The sequence below is a fragment of the Cetorhinus maximus genome, chromosome 7 (genome assembly GCF_964194155.1).
Source record: "Cetorhinus maximus chromosome 7, sCetMax3.hap1.1, whole genome shotgun sequence".
Lineage (NCBI taxonomy): Eukaryota > Metazoa > Chordata > Chondrichthyes > Lamniformes > Cetorhinidae > Cetorhinus > Cetorhinus maximus.
Window position 1 is genome coordinate 61,591,114 of NC_135885.1, and position 19,416 is coordinate 61,610,529.

Genomic DNA, 19,416 nt, shown 5'->3' on the forward strand with positions numbered 1-19,416 from the left:
CCCAGGCTCACCCAGCGCCCAGGCCCTCCCAGCACCCAGGCCCCAGTGTTTGGCACCATCGCACTCCCCCTCTCCCAGGCTCTGCTGATCATACCAAGATGTTCTAACTGCATTGTTAAGACTTTTTAAATATTGTATTCCAACATATTCCCAATGACTAATGTCAGGCTAACTGGCCTGTAGTTGCCTGTTTTTTTTTCCCTCCTTTTTGAATAGTGGTACTGCATTTCCTAACTTCCAAACTGCTGTGAGCGTTCTAAAATGAAGGGAATTTTGGAAAATCATAACCATTTCCTCTGCAGCTACCTTGTCAAGACGATATAGGGCAGAATCTTCTGCCTGTCGGGTGGGCGGTGTGGGAGCGGGCGTGGGAGGGCGCAGAATGTCCCTTTCCAGCGCAAGATTGTGGAGAGCGCAGCATGCAACCACTATCACCGAGACATGATCTGGGGGGTACTGGAGTGCGCCCCCTGAATGGTCCAGGCATCGGACGTGCATTTTGAGCAGGCTGATGGCTCTCTCCACCACAGCCCTTATGGAGGCGTGGCTCCTATTGTACCGCTGCTCAGCTTCTGTTCTTGGGTGGTGGAGAGGCGTCATGAGCCACCTTCTGAGGGGATAGTCCATGTTCCCCAGCAGCCACCCATCCAGCTGGCCTGGAGCACTGAAGAGCCCCGGCATCTGGGAGTGTCTGAGGATGTAGGCGTCGTGGGAGCTGCCTGGGTACCTTGCACAGACTTGTAGAATCAGCATCCTGTGATCACACACTATCTGCATGTTCATGGAGTGGAAGCCCTTCCTGTTGATGAAGGCACCGGGCTCACCTGCTGGTGCCTTGATGGACACATGTGTGCAGTCTATTGCACCCTGGACTCGGGGAAGCCAGCAATGGCCATGAAGCCTCTGGCTCACTGTGTCTGGCTTGCCTGGTCCCAACTGTAGTGGATGAAGGTCAATGCACCCCTGAATAGAGCGTCTGTAACCTGCTTGATACAAGTTTGGACAGCTGATTTGTAGACACCGCAAAGATCACCCACAGACCCCTGGAAGGAGCCAGAGGCATAGAAGTTGAGGGCAGCTGTGACGTTTAGAGCCGCTGGCATGGGGTGTCCACTCACACGGTTAGCGGCAATCTCAGGCCCAATCATCTGACAGATATAGTTGTAGAGTCATAGAGGCCTGCAGCACAGAAAAAGGCCCTTCGGCCCATCAAGTCTGTGCCGGTCAAATAAGTACCTAACTATTCTAATCCCATTTTCCAGAACTAGGCCCATAGCCTTGTATGCCATGGCATCGCAAGTGCACATCCAAATGCTTCTTAAATGTTATTAGAGTTTCTGCCTCTGCCGCCCTTTCAGGCAGTGAGTTCCAGATTCCCACCGCCCTCTGGCTAAAAAAATTCTTCCTCACATCCCCTCTAAACCTCTTGCCCCTTACCTTAAATCTATGCCGCCTGGTTACTGATCCCTCTGCCAAGGGGAATAGTTCCTTCTATGCTCCTCATAATTTTATACACCTCAATTATGTCCCCCCTCAATCTCCTCTGCTCCAGGAAAAATAATCCCATTCTATCCAATCTCTCCTCATAACTAAAACTCTCCAGCCCAGGCAACATCCTGGTAAATCTCCTCTGCACTCTCTCTAGTGCAATCACATCCTTCCAATAATGCGGATTCCAGAATTGCACGCAATATTCTAGCTGTAGGCTAACCAGCGTCTTATACAGTTCCAGCATAACCTCCCTGCTCTTCTTTACTATGCCTCGGCTAATAAAGGCAAGTATCCCATATGCCTTCTTAACCACTTTATCTACCTGTCCCGCTACCTTAAGGGATTGGTGGACATGTACACCAAGGTCCCTCTGATCCTCGGTACTTCCCAGGGTCCTACCATTCATCGTGTGCTCCCGTGCCTTGTTTGTCCTGCCCAAGTGCATCACCTCACACTTCTCCGGATTATATTCTATTCGCCACTGATCAGCCCATCTGACCAGCCCGTCTATATCCTCCTGTAATCTAAGGCTATCCCCCTCACTATTTACCACCCCACCAATTTTCGTGTCATCCGCGAACTTACTGATCAACCCTCCTACATTCAAGTCTAAATCATTTATATATACCACAAGCAGCAAGGGACCAAACACCGATCCACTGGACACAGGCATCGAGTCACAAAAACAACCCTCGACCATCACCCTCTGCTTCCTGCCACTCAGCCAATTCTGGATCCAATTTGCCAAATTGCCTTGAATCCCATGGGCTCCGACCTTCATTATCAGTCTCCCATGTGGGACCTTATCAAAAGCCTTGCTGAAGTCCAAGTAGACTACGTCAAATGCATTGCCCTCATCTACACACCTGGTTACCTCTTCGAAAAATTCAATCAAATTGGTTAGACATGACGTCCCCTTAACAAAACCATGCTGACTGTCCTTGATTAATCCCTGCCTCTCCAAGTGTAGATTAATTCTGTCCCTCAGGTTTGCTTCCAATAGTTTCCCCACCATTGAGTTAAGACTGACTGGCCTGTAGTTCCCTGGTTTATCCATTCCTCCCTTCTTGAATAACGGCACCATATTGGCTGTCCTCCAGTCCTCTGGCACCTCTCCTGTGGCTAGAGAGGTATTGAAAATTATTGCCAGCGCCCCTGCTATCTCCTCCCTTGCCTCACTCAACAGCCTGGGATACATTTCATCCGGGCCTGGAGATTTATCTACTTTTAAGCCTGCCAGGCTACTTAGAACCTCCTCCCTTTCTATGCTAATTTCTTTAATTATATCACAGTCCTTCTACCTGATTTCCATACCCACATCATCCCTCTCACTTGTGAACACCGACACAAAGTATTCATTTAGAAACCTACCTACGTCTTCCAGCTCCACACACAAATTACCACTATGGTCCTTAATGAGCCCTACTTTTTCCCTAGTTATCCTTTTACTCTTAATGTACTTGTAAAATAACTTTGGATTTTCCTTTATTTTACCTGCCAATATTTTTAATGCCCCCTTTTTGCTCTCCTAATTTCCTTTTTAAGTTCCCCCCTACACATTCCATACTCCTCTAGGGCTTCCGCTGTTTTGAGCCATCGGTATCTGCCATAAGCCGCCCTTTTTCTCTTTAACGAATCCTGTATATCCCTCGACATCCAGGGTTCCCTGGATTTGTTGGTTCCACCCTTTGTCTTTACTGGAATATGTTGGCCCTGTACTCTTCCTATTTCCTTCTTGAATGCTCTGATGCAGATTTACCTAAAAGTAGCTGCTCTCAGTCCACTCTGGCCAAATCATATCTGATCTTATTAAATACGGCCTTCCCTCAATTTAGAACTCTGACTTCTGGCCCATCCTTGTCCTTTTCCATAACAACCTTGAATCTAACGGAGTTATGATCACTATCTGCAAAATGCTCCCCCACTGATACCTCTACCACTTGCCCGGCTTCTTTCCCTAAAATTAAGTCCAGGACTGCCTCCTCTCTTGTAGGGACCTTCTACGTACTGGCTTAAAAAGCTCTCCTGGATGCATTTTAAGAATTCCGCTCCCTCTAAACCTATCACGCTATGACTAACCCAGTTAATGTTGGGGAAGTTGAAATCCCCCACTATTACTACCCTATTATTGACTGTCTCCCTTGAGAGACGAAGCCACCTTTGGCACTGCACCTCAGACATATTGAGGTAGCTGCTTCGCCACCTGTATACCCTGGCAGCAGGATGGTGGCATCTTCTGCAGCTCCTTCCGCTTTGGGCTACTTCCTGGCCCTGCACCTCTTGTGCCCGCACCTGTCCTCCAAAAGGTGGCTCCCCTAGAAGCTGAATGTGCATTCCTGGCCTCCTCCCCCTTCTAGCCCTCCCTTCCTCCTCAGAGGAGGTGCCTCCAGTGGAGAGTTCAGCTCCCATTCCCAGGCTAAGGGAAGACTTCCTGAAACCTGCAGGCCAAAAAAAGATTTCTCACTGCAGAGTGCTGACCTGAAGGTTGTGAGTCCAGTCCAAGCGGCTGGTATGCGTTTTGAAGTATTGAAGATTGCACAGTCAAGTATTAGTAACTTTGAAAAATCAATACTTGACAGTGCGCACACTTGTGACCCCACTGAGCCCTCTTATCCCACCTGTGGATGAGGTTTATACAAATGTGTCCTACCTGCCTATCCATTGCGCCTATGCGCCGGCTCCACGATCGCATGGGCACCAAAAAATCGGTGTCGATTGGCACCTCAAGGGCCTTAAGTGACCCGTTAATTAATGGCGGGTGCGTACCGGATATCATCGCGCGCCCACCCAACAAAATATCGCAACAGAGCACCATAACGTCGGGCTGCTTGCCCGACGTCATCGTGTGTCATTTTACGCATCAGCGTGCGGGTCCACCCCCACACGCCAATGGGAAAATTCTGCCCATAATAATGTTCTTGGAAATTATTTTAAAATGGAGTTTAGTGGTGTCTGTGTCCATGTGTGTGTGTGTGCCTTAATTGGATTAAAGCCAGCTGGTCTAGAGGTTTTGATGTATAGAAGGTTTGAAATGGCAATTAGATAAACTTAGGGAAGTTACAAGGTGAAGTGAAAAGGGGGAAATTTGCACTTTTAAATCAACCATTCAAAAGAATGGGTGAAATATCACAGCTAGTCAGAAGAAGCTAAGCAATGGGGTTTTTTTTCAAAGTTTACTAAACAAATCGGTGCTATGAAAGGGGTTTTATTGTTAGAAGAGGTAAAATTTTAAAAATCTAGTGATACAATGAGAGTTTGCATTCAAAGAGGAAAATATGTAAAAAGGAAGAGAAGGCCGTTGGTAAAAGGGATAGGGATTCTAAGACCTAAAGCCTCCAGCCTGTAAAGTGGCCTTTTATAAATGCAGCCACCTGCAGGTTTCATGTTTTTTCTAGTTCCCACCAGGGCTCCTGGCCTGCCCGCCAACCTTAAGATTGGACAGGCAGGTCCTTCAATTACTTAATTGCCTCTGTCAATGGCCTCAATTGGCCATTGACAGGTCAGCGGGCGCGCAGCTGATTTTGCTGCGCTCCCGCCCTCCTGAAAATTTAAATGGGGCGGGGTGACGTCGGGGGTTCCGCCCGACATCATCCCGCGTTATTTTACTTGTCGGCGAGCAGGCCCCGCCCCCTGCTTGCCGACGGTAAAATCCTGCCCACTGTTTGAGCCACTACATCACCCTTGCTTATTCTCTCTGTTGTCTCCTCAAAGAATTCAATGAGGTTGGTCCACTTTGAAATCCATGCTGACTATTGATTATTATATTTTTGGTTTCTAGATTTTTTAAATTTTCTCCTTTTGTTGGGATTCTATTATTTTTCATACTATTGGTCTACAGTTCCCTGATTATGTTCTATCTCCCTTCTTAAATACAGGTATAACATTGGCCACCAGCCAGTTCTCTGGCACTACACCTTTTTCTAACAAATAATGCCTCTGCTGCCTCTTCTCAAGATTCTTTTAAAATACATGGATGCAATCCACCCGGACCAAGAATTTTATCCCCTTTAAATATGATTAGTTTATTTAAATTTTAAATGCGGTGATATCATTTCTAATCTTATTTTCTGATGACATGTCCGCCTCATCTGTCTTCCTTGTAAATACCAAAGCAAAATAATTTTCTAATATTTCTGCCATTTCATTATCGCTGCCTGTGATTTTATCCAGTCCATCCCAATTGGTGGCTCTAATTCCATCCTTCATTTCGAATTTTTATTGCCATGCCTGTAGAATATTTTGCTATTTAGTTTTATATTTCTTGATAATTTAATTAATTGTTCCTCTTTGCTTTCCTACCTTTCTTTTGACTTTTCTTCTAATCTTTGTGTATTCTCCCTTGTCTTGCTCTTCTCTGCTGTCCATATTTTATGCCTTTTCCCTTATCTCCTTATCCATCCATGATGTCTCATTAGTGTTTAGCTGGTTCTTGTTTTTTAGCGGAATATATTTTTCCTGGACTCTGTTGAACACTGTTTCAAATGTTTCCCATTGCTCTTCTACACCATGTTTGCCGATATTGTTGTTCATTTTATTCCACAAGCTTCATTATCTGGTCCTTAAAATCAGCTTTTCTCTAATCTATATCCTGTTCTTTGTCATATTTATGTTCTTCTCAATTATTATCTTAAATCATATTATATTAGTTCACTATTGCCTAGATGTCCCTCTATCTTTACATCTTTGTAGTCCATTCACCATTATTAGATCCAGTAGTGAACCCTCCCCTGTTGGATTTCTACAAAGTAGGTTAGAAAGTAGTCCTATATATATTGTAGGAATTCAATTCTTTTATCCTTTACATACTTCTTCTGGCCAATTACTTTTAGTGTCATTAAAATTTCCCATGACAATTACTTTACCTTTTTCACTCATTTACCTAATTTGTTTGCATATTTCTTCCTCTACCTCTCTTTATTAGGTGATCTGTAGACTACCTCTATTAGGTGTGATTGACCCTTTACTATGTTTTATTTCTTCCATATGGATTCTATCTTACTAATAATGCATTCTATTATCACTAATAATTACAACAACTCCACCTCCCCCTTTTCCCTATCTCTTCTAAATACATTACACCTTCCAAATTTTAATTCCCAGTCCTGATTTCTCTGTAGCCATGTCTCAGTTACGTCCACTATGTCTGGTACCTCAGTATATTACCTCCTCCATTTTCCCTGTTTCATTACATACACCATGTGCAGTGCTTCACGGGCAAGTTTACTCATTTTTAATAGGAGTTCTTCTCACTTTATTTTTAACAATCTTTTTACATTTCTGTTCTATGACTCTGTTTATTCCCTGGTCATTTATCTCCTCCCTTAGTTTAGTCTGTCCAATGTTCTCCTTTCCTGTTTCATGTATATTTAGGCTTCTTTCATGTAGATTCCTCCCCACCACCTTACTAGTTTAAAGCTTATTTAGCCTCCTTATTTACCTTTCCTGCGAGGAAACTGGCTCCATTCTGGTTCAAGTGGAGCTGTCCAAAGTGTACAGCTCTTTCCTGTCCCAATACTGGTGCCAGTTCCTTACGAAAATAAACCCCTCTTTGCTGCATCAGACCTTTAGCCATATGTTAACTCTCCCAGTCTGTTCTCTATACCAATTTGCATGTGGTTTAGCCAATAACCCAGAGATTATTGGCTTTGAGGTCCTGCTTTTCTGGTTTTGCTCCTAACTCCTAATACACCCTCAGTAGGACTTCCTCCCTGTTCCTTCCTAAGTTCTGATATGGACTGTGACAATTAAAGCAGTTCATGTCCAAATGCAGCAAGACCTGGACAATATCCAGGCTTGGGCTGACAAGTGGCAAGTAACATTCGCGCCACACAAGTGTCATGCAATGACTATCTCCAGCAAGAGAGAATCTAACCATCGCCCTTTGACATTCAATGGCATTACCATCACTGAATCCCCCACTATCAACATCCTAGGTGTTACCATTGACCAGAAACTGAACTGGACTAGCCATATAAATACTGTGGCTTCAAGAGCAGGTCAGACGCTAGGAATCGTGCAACAAGTAACTCACCTCCTGACTCTCCAAAGCCTGTCCACCATCTACGAGGCACAAGTCAGGAGTGTGATGGAATATTCCCCACTTGCCTAGCTGAGTGCAGCTCCCACAACACTCAAGAAGCTTGACACCATCCAGGACAAAGCAGCCTGCTTGATTGGCACCCCATCCACAAGCATTGATTCACTCCACCACCAACGCACAATAGCAGCAGTGTGTACCATCTACAAGATGCACTGCAGAAATTCACCAAGGCTCCTTCGACAGCACCTTCCAAACCCACTACCACTACCATCTAGAAGGACAAGGGCAGCAGATAGATGGGAACCGCCACCACCTGGAAGTTCCCCTCCAAGTCACTCAGCATCCTGACTTGGAAATATATCGCCGTTCCTTCCCTGTCGCTGGGTCAAAATCCTGGAACTCCCTTCCTAACAGCACTGTGGGTGTACCTACACCACATGGACTGCAGCTGTTCAAGAAGGCAGCTCACCACCACCTTCTCAAGGGCAACTAGGGGTGGGCAATAAATGCTGGCCCAGCCAGCGAAGCCCACATCCCATGAATGAATTAAAAAAAAACTTCCTCTCCAACTGTCTCTTTTCATGTCGTGGATAGTGGGTAAATTGGAGTAGTCCATGCCCATAACTGGCAACACAATGAAGAAGGTCTGATAGGAGGTGCAAGTGACAGCCAAGGAGATTTCTGTGGCAACAAGATGATAGGAGGTTGTTCCATGCGTGATTCTTTTGGAGTGGCAACCACAATTGCTTCATCTTACACATAACTTCAACAGCACCTGAGATCAGGGCATTCATTGCTCAATTGAAAATATTTGGTCTGTTCTCATCCAGACAATTAGTCCAAGTGAGCCTTTTTTTAAAACACATAAGCTACAAGGACTGGTCTCAGACGTTGCTGTTTCTCATGATCGTGAAAATGTGGCCACAACAATCAGTTCCTTTCCAATGCTAGCACAGAAGGAATCTTCTGGCCTTAGCCCAATAGACACTGGATGTGCAAGCAACATGACACCAGAAACAGGTCGTGCAGAAAGATCAGCAACATTGAGAAAAGTCTTCAAGGAGTCCAGTGGCATAGTCCCTCATGGCCTCCAAATACTAATGTAGCATCACAGATGGAAGAGGTTAAGCTCATGTATGGGTAGTGTTTTAGGCATAAAACAGATTCATGGTGATTTAAAGTATGAATAGGTAATCAATAAATGTGCAAATCTTTAGCAGATCTGTTTGCTTGTGTATCATATTAGTTGAGGTATCTTTGTTCTCTTTTTTATTTGGTAATGCACGCTTGCTGAAAGGATGTTAACTAATTGTTACCCAAGAGCAATGCAAGGGATCGTCAATGACGATTTGTTTTATAGAGAACAGAAGGCGGCCATTAGGCCTATCGTGCCTGTCCTGGCTCTTTAAAAGAACTATCTAATTAGCTCTACTCCCTCGCTTTTACTTCTTTATTCCTGTAAATTTCTCCATTTGAAATATATATCCAATTCCATTTAGGAAGTTACTATTGAATCTGCTTTCACCACTCTTTTGGGCAGTGCATTCCAGATTGTAACAACTTGCTGAGTAAAAAATAATTTCCCCCGACTATTTTGGCAATTATTTTAATCGCTGTCTTCAGATTACCTTCCCTGGTTTCCAGTCAGCCAGTGGAAACACTTTCTCTCCAACTGCTCTATCAATACCAATAATAATTTTGAATTATTTGCCAAAAATTAAAATCTCACTTTAAATTGTTTGAATAATCTCATATAGGTACGGTAAAATGGTAAATCTTGGTGATTGCTAAAAGATTGTGGTACTTTCTAGTGCCAGGATTTGAGAAAACTTACTGAAATTCTAGCAACAACTAATCCACATGACCTACCTTTATTTGAATGTGGGATAAGGTCACTGCATAAAATTGTCAGGCAATTCTGGGGCCATGGTTTTGATGGTTGGCCTCTCCACACATTTCTCTTGCCCTATCAGCTCTATAGCATTTGAAGTTGGACAGATGCTGTCAGGAAAATTCAGCAGCTTGTACTTCTACCACTTATATGGAGTTTAATACTTAAATTGAAATTGAGATAAAATGATATGTTAGTCATAACTCATTATTGTGGATTTGTTTTTAGTTATATATTTACAGCTTCTGCATGTTGCACAATGAGGTTCTAGTGCAACCCTGCAGAATCCATCTCTGGGCTTGAAAGGCAAGCAATAATAACTGTACTAGGCAAAGCATTTCTAAACAGGTGCTAATATTTTACTAAGAATCTCTTCACATGTCTCTCCATAAGCTGCAAATATCTACATATTTATATTTACTGTATAGAACTGATTCTAGTCCCAGTATCTCATTTTTCAGCTTTCAAGCTTTGTATGGAAACTCTTAGCCCTGTTGTCTCTCTAACACTTATGTGCATTGCGAAATTCACGTACTTTCTTCCCTTTTGGGGACCTCAATCATGTAGGTTCCCCATAGCGTCAGCTTAAACTTGGTGATGAATCCTGATGTCGATTCATCGTCACTTCTCTCACAACCTTCAACAGAATTGGCATGATCTGTAATCTGAAAGAAAAAATACAATTCTTATTGGAACCACGGCAAGTTCGAACTTTGCCTTTTCAGCCTTGAAACCTGGGTTCAAATCTAGCTCAGACTGACAAGATGAAAGCCCTCTCTGTCCTCTGGTTACAAGATTTCTATGTGTTTGAGTAGTCTGAATTCAATTTCCACCAGTCACAGTTCAAAGCCCAACACTTCCCACATTTTGGTACTTTATAAAAATTATTTACAGAAACCAAGATGAAGAGTGAAGATGTACTTCAGAACCAACATTGAAAAGGTAAGGAAGAAAATGTAATAAATCAAAAATTAATGACAGAATTACACTAAGTTTTGGTTCATCGTCTGAATTGTAGAAGGAGAGGAGATTGAGGGAGGTAAAGTTCTCCAATTGTGAGATCCTGGAAAAGAATAAGATAGAGTGACAGACTTGAACCCAGGTTTTATCTTGGTGGATTTCAACTTGATAGTGAAACAATGAGGAGGAGGAAAAGTCTATTGGACTGTGTTTGGAACTTAGGAGAAATTAGAGAAAGAAGCTCAGAGGGCCAGTGAGCATAGAAGCACAAATAAAATGAAAAATTGCAACAGAGGGCAGAATTTTCCCTTTGGCATGCAGGGGTGGGCCATGTACATCCGCGCGTAAAATGACGTGCGATGATGTTGGGTGAGCGTCCCGACGTCACCGCGTGCCATCGTGATATTTTGCTGGGCGGGCACACGATGATGTCCGACGCACACCAGCCATTAATTAACAGGCCAATTAAGGCTCTTGAGGCGCCAATCGACACCGATTTTTCAGCGCCCGTGCAATCTTCGGGTCGGCGCATGGGCGCAATGGGCAGGCGGGTAGGACACATTTTTATAAGTCTCATCAACAGGCGGGATAAGAGGGCTCACTGGGATCGTGAGTGTGCACAGTCAAGTATTTATTTATGAAAGTTTTCGAAACTTGACTGTGTGATCTGCAGTAATCTGTGTGATCAAAACGCATAGCAGCTGCTTTTTCTGGATTCTTAACCTTCAGGTCAGCACTCTGTAGTGAGTAATCTTTTCTGGGCCTGCAGCTTTCAGGAAGCCTTCCCTTAGCCTGGGAATGGGAGCTGAACTGTCCACTGGAGGCAGCTCCTCTGAGGAGGAAGGGAGGGCTAGAAGGGGGAGGAGGCCAGGAGTGCACATTCAGCCTTCAGGAGAGCCATCTTTGGGAGGACAAGCGCAGGCGCAAGGGGTGCAGGGCCAAGAGGTTGTCCAAGGCGGAAGGGGCTGCAGAAGATGCCACTATCCTGCTGCCAGGGTATACAGGCGGCGAAGCAGCTACCTCAATATGTCTGAGGTGCAGTGCCGAAGGAGGCTTTGTCTCTTAAGGGAGACAGTCAACAATATCTGTCAGATGATAGGGCCTGGGATCTCTACTAACTGTGTGGGTGGACCCCGTGCACTGGCTCTGAAGGTCACAGCTGCGCTCAACTTCTATGCCTCTGGCTCCTTCCAGGGGTCGGTGGGTGATCTTTGTGGTGTCTCCTAATCAGCTGTCTGCACTTGTGTCAAGCAGGTTACCCTGTCCAGGTGTGCATTGACCTTCATCCACTACCGTTGGGACCAGGCAAGCCAGACACAGCGATCCAGAGGCTTCGTGGCCATTGCTGGCTTCCCCCAGGTCCAGTGTGCAATAGACTGCACACATGTGGCCATCAAGGCACCAGCAGATGAGCCCAGTGCCTTTGTCACTAGGGGGTAAGTCAACCTGCTGGGTTAAGTAACCAATACCAACATGGTACTCAACCTGCCAGAGCGCAACAGGTCATTGAAGCGCTTGCGGCACTGGATCCAGGTGTGCCGCACCATGTTGTGGGAGCTCACCACCTCCGCCACCTCCTCCCAGGCACATTTCATCACGTGGTGGGCCTCCTCTTCCCATCCTGGGGAACCAGCACCTCCCGCCGTGCTGCCACCTCCTCGAGGAGGGCAGCAAAGCAGTCATCTGAGAAACAAAGGACACATTGGCCCCCCACCCTACCCTCCGGCCTGGCCTGTCTCGCTGCCCTATCCTCCAGCTTCACCTGCTCCACTGGCCTACCCTCTGGACTGGCCTGCTCACCAGAAGCCCTCTGGTGAGTCCTTCCACTTGACATTGTGAGCAGCCTTGCAAAGGCCACCAGCGCTTCTGATAAACAGGCCGCCAGGTCGCCTTTGGACCCAGCGGACAATGCACTCCCACCGCCGTCCGCTCTCTCTCATTATCCTTGGGAGTTGTGCATTACGCTGGGCAGGCCTTAATTGGCCCACCTGCGTAAAATGGTGGTATGGACCCGATTGCAGGCAGTGATCGGGTCTGCGCCCACCCGTGCCCGCTCCGCCCCTCCCGCCAAACAGAAAACTCAGCCCAGAGAAACACTGGTTGGAGGGTGGAGTTAAAAGAAGGATCACTTCATAGACAAACCTTTTCTCGTATATTATTTGTGAGTGCAAGAAACATGCTGGAATTGCTTCAACAGATCAGGAACGACATTCAAGTCTCAGGCACCTTTGAGTTTTACGAAGGGTTAAGATTTGTTGAGGTGTTAGTAAAATGGAAACAAACCCTTCCAAAATTGTAACAATGATGAGAGGTAAGAATTTCTTTTTCTATCAGAGAAGGCACTCAAGCTAAGAATTGTAATAGATGAAGGGAGGCTGGGAGAAACCAACAAAAGTAAAAGATGGTATCTGTTGTGAGATATGAAAACAAAATCTTCAAAGAATGGAACAAATAATAATTTTCAATGCCGCATCAAAGACCTTGGAGGAGATCAACATTTAATGATTCAACTATTGTACATTGACAAGATTCATGAGTATGTAATCTGAAGGAAGTTTATGAGTGTAAATTGAAGGCTACATTGAATAAGGGATGAATTTTAACTTTATGACCCGCTTATAGTGGGGGACTCCGGCAGATCATTAGGAATCCTTAAATTTCAGCAATGCTTTCCTCATTGGCTTTTTAATGCAACCACTGCAATTGTATTTGACTTCTGGGTTCCCCGGTGAACGAGCATAATGACGACCTGCAGCAATGCATTATAGCTGAAGTATTTAAAGGAACCAAGCAGGGATCAGGGCTCAAGCAGGGTGGATAGACATCTTCAGGTTGGAGAATTGCTATGCAAGTGCTACTTAATAGCACTTTCAATGACACCCAGTTAGATTGGTGATGGCAATGTTGCTACGATAGTTAGATTGGTGAGGGTGAGGTCAAGTGTGCTTTTCCCTCTTGTTGGTTCCTTCACTATCTGTGCAGGCCCAGTGTGGCAGATACATTCTTCAGGACTCAGCCAGCTCGGTCAGTAGTGGTGCAACGAGCCACTCTTCGTGATGGACATTCAAGTCCCCCACCGCAGAATCCATTCTGCGTCCTTGTCACTCTCAGTGCTTCTTCCAATTAGTGTTCAACATAGAGGAGTATTGATTCATCAGCTGACAGAGCGTGGGTAGGTTTTAATCAGCAGGAGGTTTCTTTTCCCATGTTTGACCTGATGCCATGAAACTTCATGGGATCCGGAGACAATGTTGAGGACTCACAGGCAATATCCTCCTGACTATATACCATTGTGCCATAGCCTATGGTGGGTTTGTCCTTCCGGATGGACTGGGCATATGCAGGGATGGTGATGTTAATGTCTGGGACATGAGTATGACTTTGTCGGGCCTGCTGCTTGACTATTTTGAGGGACCGCTCTCCCAATTGGCACAAGATGATAGCAAGGAGGGCTTTGTAGGATCGACAGCAATGTGTGTGTGGTTGTTGTTTTCGGTGCCTAAGTTGATGCAGGTGTCCATCCGGTTTTATTCTTATTTACTATTCTTGGGAATCTTCATCTTATTCTAAAGGCATAGAATAAAGAGAAATGAAAAATGAAACTTTGGGGCTCCCTGAATCAAGACCATAATGCAGCGCATCACTGAGTGCTGCAGCTTTGATGAGGCTTTAGAATTACAACTAGATAAAAGACCAAAAAAAATGCTTTTTCTAAATTGAAGTTGCTACTTTATGAAATGGAACTGGTAATAGGTATCCTAGAGAGATTATAAATGTTTAGAGAATAGGACATATAGCATTGCAAAATGCTATGGAAAGCAAATGATAGCGTTGTGAGAATAGAGCATTTTGGAAGGACCAAGAAGCATTTCAAATGTAATCTTTGAAATAAGATAGTACATAATTGGCCCATTTATTGATAGAGAACTGCTTGAACTAAAGTCAAGGACATTCTGGGAAAGCAAAGATCCTATATTCTGCAATTGTACAATAATGGATGCCTGGAAAATGACTATGTCAGAACAGCCTTAACCACACAGAGACTGTTCCCTCTGTTCTCGTGTAGTTTGATTGATAACTTGCACAACAGTATACCTGGTTAAAGTTTACTGTGAGCTGCAAGACCTCTGGAGAGCTTTATTGGGTCATAGTTCAATTTTGTGAGATCAGTTCTGGTTCAATGGGGAATGCAGAGGCTGTGTCAGGAGCTACATGAGGTATATCTCAGACTGAGGCACCAGTCTAGTGAAATACAGTATTGCATATCAAACATTGAAAGTAGCAGATATAGATAATGTTAAATAGTGCTGTAATCAATAGATCAGACAAAAGCTTTACAGCTTTACAAAATCCAATTGAGGATGGTAGGCAATTGGGCAACTAACAAGTTCAATAAACATTCCCAATCTTTGCCAGGTGGAGCGAAGCATATGAATGTAAAGCACAAGGCTGATTTATTTGCAAATTTCTTCAGACAAAAATACAAACTTGATCATCTTACTGGTTCTTCTCCAAAGGTCTCAACCATCATAAATGACAGCGTCCAACCAATTTGTATAAATCTACATGATGGTAAGAATCATCCGAATATTGCTGAAACGAGAGACGTGTTGTCGAAGCTTTTTGTCATGCATCCATCAGGACAAATGCAAGAATACCAAATTTCAAATCATCACAACAGAACAAAAGAGGTACTAATTGGTTGGCAAGTCGACTCTGTTTGGCCGAGGTGTTGCCATGGAGAAAAGATCTGAATAAACTGGATAGTGCAAAGGTTGATGGGCCTGAGAACACCCCGGCTTTAGTGCAGAAGACATGCATGCCAGAATTATCTGCTTCCCTAGCCAAGCTATTTCAGTGCGGTTAAGCCATGATACCAGTATTTACCTGACAATGGGGGAAATTGGCCAGGTATGTCCTACCCACAAAAAAAAAGGGCAAATCTAATCTGACCAATTACCACCTATTAGCCTCCCTTCCAACATTAGTAAAGTGATGCAAGAAGCCATTAATGGTGCCTTCAAGTCACACTTATTCACCAAGAATCTTATCAATGCTAAATTTAGGTTCCATCAGAATCCCTTGGCTCATAAGCTTGTCACAGTCTTAACCCAAGAGCAGAATGCTGGAGGGGAAGTGAGAGTAGCTGCCCTCAGTATTAAAGTAGCATTCAACTAATGATAGCACCAGGGAACTATAGCAAAAGTGAGATCAATGGGAAAATCCTCCAGTGTCTGGGCTTATACCTGATATAAAGAAAAATGGCTGTGGTTGTTGAATAGTCAATTATCGCAACCTCAGGACAACACTATTGGAGTTCCCCAAAGCAGTATCATTAACCTAACCATCTTCAGTTGCTTCATAATTAATTTCCTGTTGTTATGTCATGGGATGACTTTTTACAGATGATTCCACAGTGCCAGTTCCATTCTCAATCATGAAGCAGTCTGTGCCAACCCACAGTAGGATTTGGACAACATCAGGCTTGGGTTGACAAGTTGCAAGTAATGTTTGTACTGTGTAAATGTCAGGCAATGGCCATCTCCAAGAAGAAAATTCCCAACCAGCTCTTCCCATCTTCAATAGCATCACCATTGGCAAATCTTCCACCTTCAACATCAGCTGGGTTGGGGGGCAGGGTTATCATCGACCAGAAGCTTAACTGGATCAGTCATGTCAACATTGTAGCTCTTGTAGGCAGAGGCTAGGTACTTGGTAATAAATAGTTCACCTCCTGACCCTTCAATACCTCTCCATCATCTATAATCTCAAGTCAGGAATGTGATAGAATACTCACCACTTCCATGATTGGGTAAAGCTGTAACAATACTCAAGAGGCTCACCATATCCAGACAAAAGTTCCAATTATTAGCGCCCTTGCCACTAAACTTAATATTCAACACCTCCACCATCAGTGCACTGTGGCTGCATTATGTACTAACTACTGGATGCACTACAGCAACCTGCCAAGCTGACTCCGGAACACCTCCAAGCCTGTGACCTCTATCGGCAAGAACAGTGCACCATCACCTGCAAGTTCCACCCATCACAGATGGTGAACGTATACAGCAGTTCCTTCATTGCTAAATCAAAATCTTGACATTTCCTACCTAACACCAATGTGGAAGCACCATCCATGATTATAACTGTTCAAAGAGCAAGTCTATCACCATCTCTTCAGGAATACTGGAGATGGATCACCAATACATCCTTATCAGTGTTGCCCACATCTCAAGAACTGTCCTTACACCCTCCAAAAATAAATGTTCACCAGGGAAGAAAATATTCCCAGTCTGATCTACTGTCATGTTCATCCACACTACAGTCAGGAATTTCTGGGGTTTTCTCTGTGTGTGGGGTGAAGTTGCAGTGGCAGAGCAGGTGTAGTTTTGAAAAAATTCCCAGCGTATGTGTTTTTTATATTTTCTCATGGTATATGGGTGTCACTGGCAAGGTTAGCGTTTACTATCCATCCCTAATTGCCCTTGAGAAGGTGGTGGAGAAGCACCTTCTTGAGCTACTGCAGTCTGTATGATGAAGATACACTGACAGTACTGTCATTTAGGGAGCACCAGGATTTTGACACAATGAAGGAACAGTAATATATTTCCAAGTCAGGATGGTGTGCAACACAGGGGGGGATTTGGAAATGGTGGTGCGGTAAATGAAACCTTGATGAGTTGCTGTAGTGCATCTTGTAAACACTGCAGTTATTTAGGGCAGAACCTTCGGCTTGGCGAGCGGGGGCAGGGGCAGCTTGCTGAGGCGTAAAATGACGCGCGGTGACATCGGGTGTGCATCCCGACGTCACCGCGCGTCATTCAGGTTTTCAGTTCGGCGGGCGGGCAGCCAAGTTGGCTGCGCGTCCGCTGAACAGTCAATGGCCTATTAAGGCCTATTAACTATCGATTAAAACAATAAACTGAGCTGCCCGTCCAACCTTAAGGTTGGTGGGCAAGCGAAGAGCCCAAGCGGATTTCGCATTTTTCATGGAACCTCATCCATGGGCGGGATGAGGTTTCATGGAGGCTTTTAAAGGTTTGAAAACATTTATAATAAAATTCCTGACATGCCCCAGCTCATGTGACAGTTTCATATGAGGGGACATGTCCTGAAATTTTTTTTTCCTTTACTAAAATATTTTAAACTTAAACTGATCTCCCTGAGGCAGCTCTGTGCCTCAGGGAGATTTCTGCGCTCTTTCGTGCGCATGTGTGAAAGAGCTCAGGCCCCGACTCAGGGAACCCCCTGCCTGCACAGGTAGCGCTCAGCGCTTCTGGGCACGCATCACGCTGGGTGGGCCTTAATTGGCCCGCCCATGTAAAATGGCAGCGCCCAGCTGATCGTGGGCAGTGATCGGCTGCGCACACGACCACGCCCGCTCCCACACAGCACCTCCCCCCCCCCCACAACAGGGAGAAAATTCTCCCCTTAGTATCAGTGGTGGAAGGAGTAAATGTTCCTGATGCCAATCAAATAGGCTGCTTTATTCTGGATTATGTTGTTAGAGTTGCACTCATCCAGGCAAGTCACACGCCTGATTTGTCCCTTGTTGATCGTGGAAAGTCTTTGTGGAGCAAGGAGGTGAGTCACTTGCTGCAGAATACCCACCTTCTGACTTGCTGTTGTAGCCACAGCATTAATTTGGATTGTCCAGTTAAGTTTCTGGTCAATGGTGACCCATGGTAGGGGATTTGGTTACTGCTGTTGGACATCAAGGGAAGATAGATAGATACTCTCTTGTTGGAGGTGGTCAATGCCTGGTACTTGCGTGGCATTAATTGTACTTGCCATTTATCAGCTCATGTCTGAACATTGTACAGTTCTTGCTGCATTGGGCTATGGACTGCTTCATTATCTGTGGAATTGTAAATGGAACTGAATGCCATCGTGCAATCACTAGTGAACATTTCCACTTCTCACCTTATTATGGAGGGAAGGTAAATGATGAAGCAGCTGAAGATGGTAGGGCACATCGTCCTGAGGGACTCCTGCAGCGATGTCCTGGGGTCCAGATGATTGGCCTCCCATAACCACAATAATGATCACCTTCCTTTGTGCTAGGTATAACTCCTGCCGGTGTAGAGATTTCCCCATGATTCTCATTGACTCCAATTTTACACGATCTCCTTGATGCCATACTTGGACAAATGCTGCCTCTCATCTCATCTCCGGTATTCAGCTCCTTCTTCCTTGTTTGGATTAAGATTGTAATATGATCTGGAGTTGAGTGGTCTAGGCAGGACTCAAACTGAACATTGGTGAGTAACTGCCACTGTCAACAACACCTTCCATCACTTTGATGATGATTGAGAGTAGGCTGGTGGTGTGCAATTGGCCAGATTAGATTTGTCCTGCTTTTTGCAGACAGAGTATACCTGGGCAATTTTTCATGTTGTTGGGTAGATTCTAATGTTTTGCTATACTGAAACAGCTTTGCCAGAGCAGATTCATCAGCTGAGGGAGTAAGTGATAACCAGTAGGAGGTTGCCGTGCCTATGTTAGACCTGATGCCCTGAGACTCCCAGGGTCATTCCCTCCTGGCTCTACCACACTGCCACCACCTCTCGTGGCTCTGTGCTGCTGGTGGAACAGGAATGCCCAGGAATGGTGAAGAACAAGCCTGGGACGTTGAATGGTGTGGTTCTGTGAGCATAATTATGCCAGGCTGTTGCTTGACTAGTCTGTGGACTAGTGGGACACATTAATGAAGGAAACTTTGCAGAGTTGCCTGGGCTGGGTATGCCTTTGTTATGTCCACTGCCTCAGTCGATGCCTGGTGTTCTGTCCTATTTTATTCTTATTATTGCTTGTCGTGACTTGCTAGGTTATTTTTGTGGATCTGGAGACAAACCAGATCTGATAAAGATCCAGATTTCCTTACCTAAAGGACATTAATAAACCAGATGGATTTTTGGGACTATCATTACTGACATTAATGGTTTCCTCTAGATTTTCCTTAAGTAAATTTTTCAGCTGCCCTGGTGGATTTCAGCTCAGGTCTCTGGGTCATTAGTCTAAGCCCCTGGGTTAC

At 44.8% G+C, this 19,416-nt stretch overlaps 1 protein-coding gene across 2 annotated transcripts in view; it reads right to left on the minus strand.

Annotated features, from left to right (window-relative positions):
• The window catches only part of LOC144682828 (PC3-like endoprotease variant B), an 898,333-nt gene that overhangs the window by 47,050 nt on the left and 831,867 nt on the right, over nucleotides 1-19,416 (minus strand). For both annotated transcript variants that reach the window (XM_078545597.1, XM_078545598.1), the window contains exon 17: nucleotides 9,958-10,087. In XM_078545597.1, coding sequence (XP_078401723.1) covers nucleotides 9,958-10,087 — 130 coding nt within the window. The remainder of the gene's footprint in view (nucleotides 1-9,957; nucleotides 10,088-19,416) is intronic.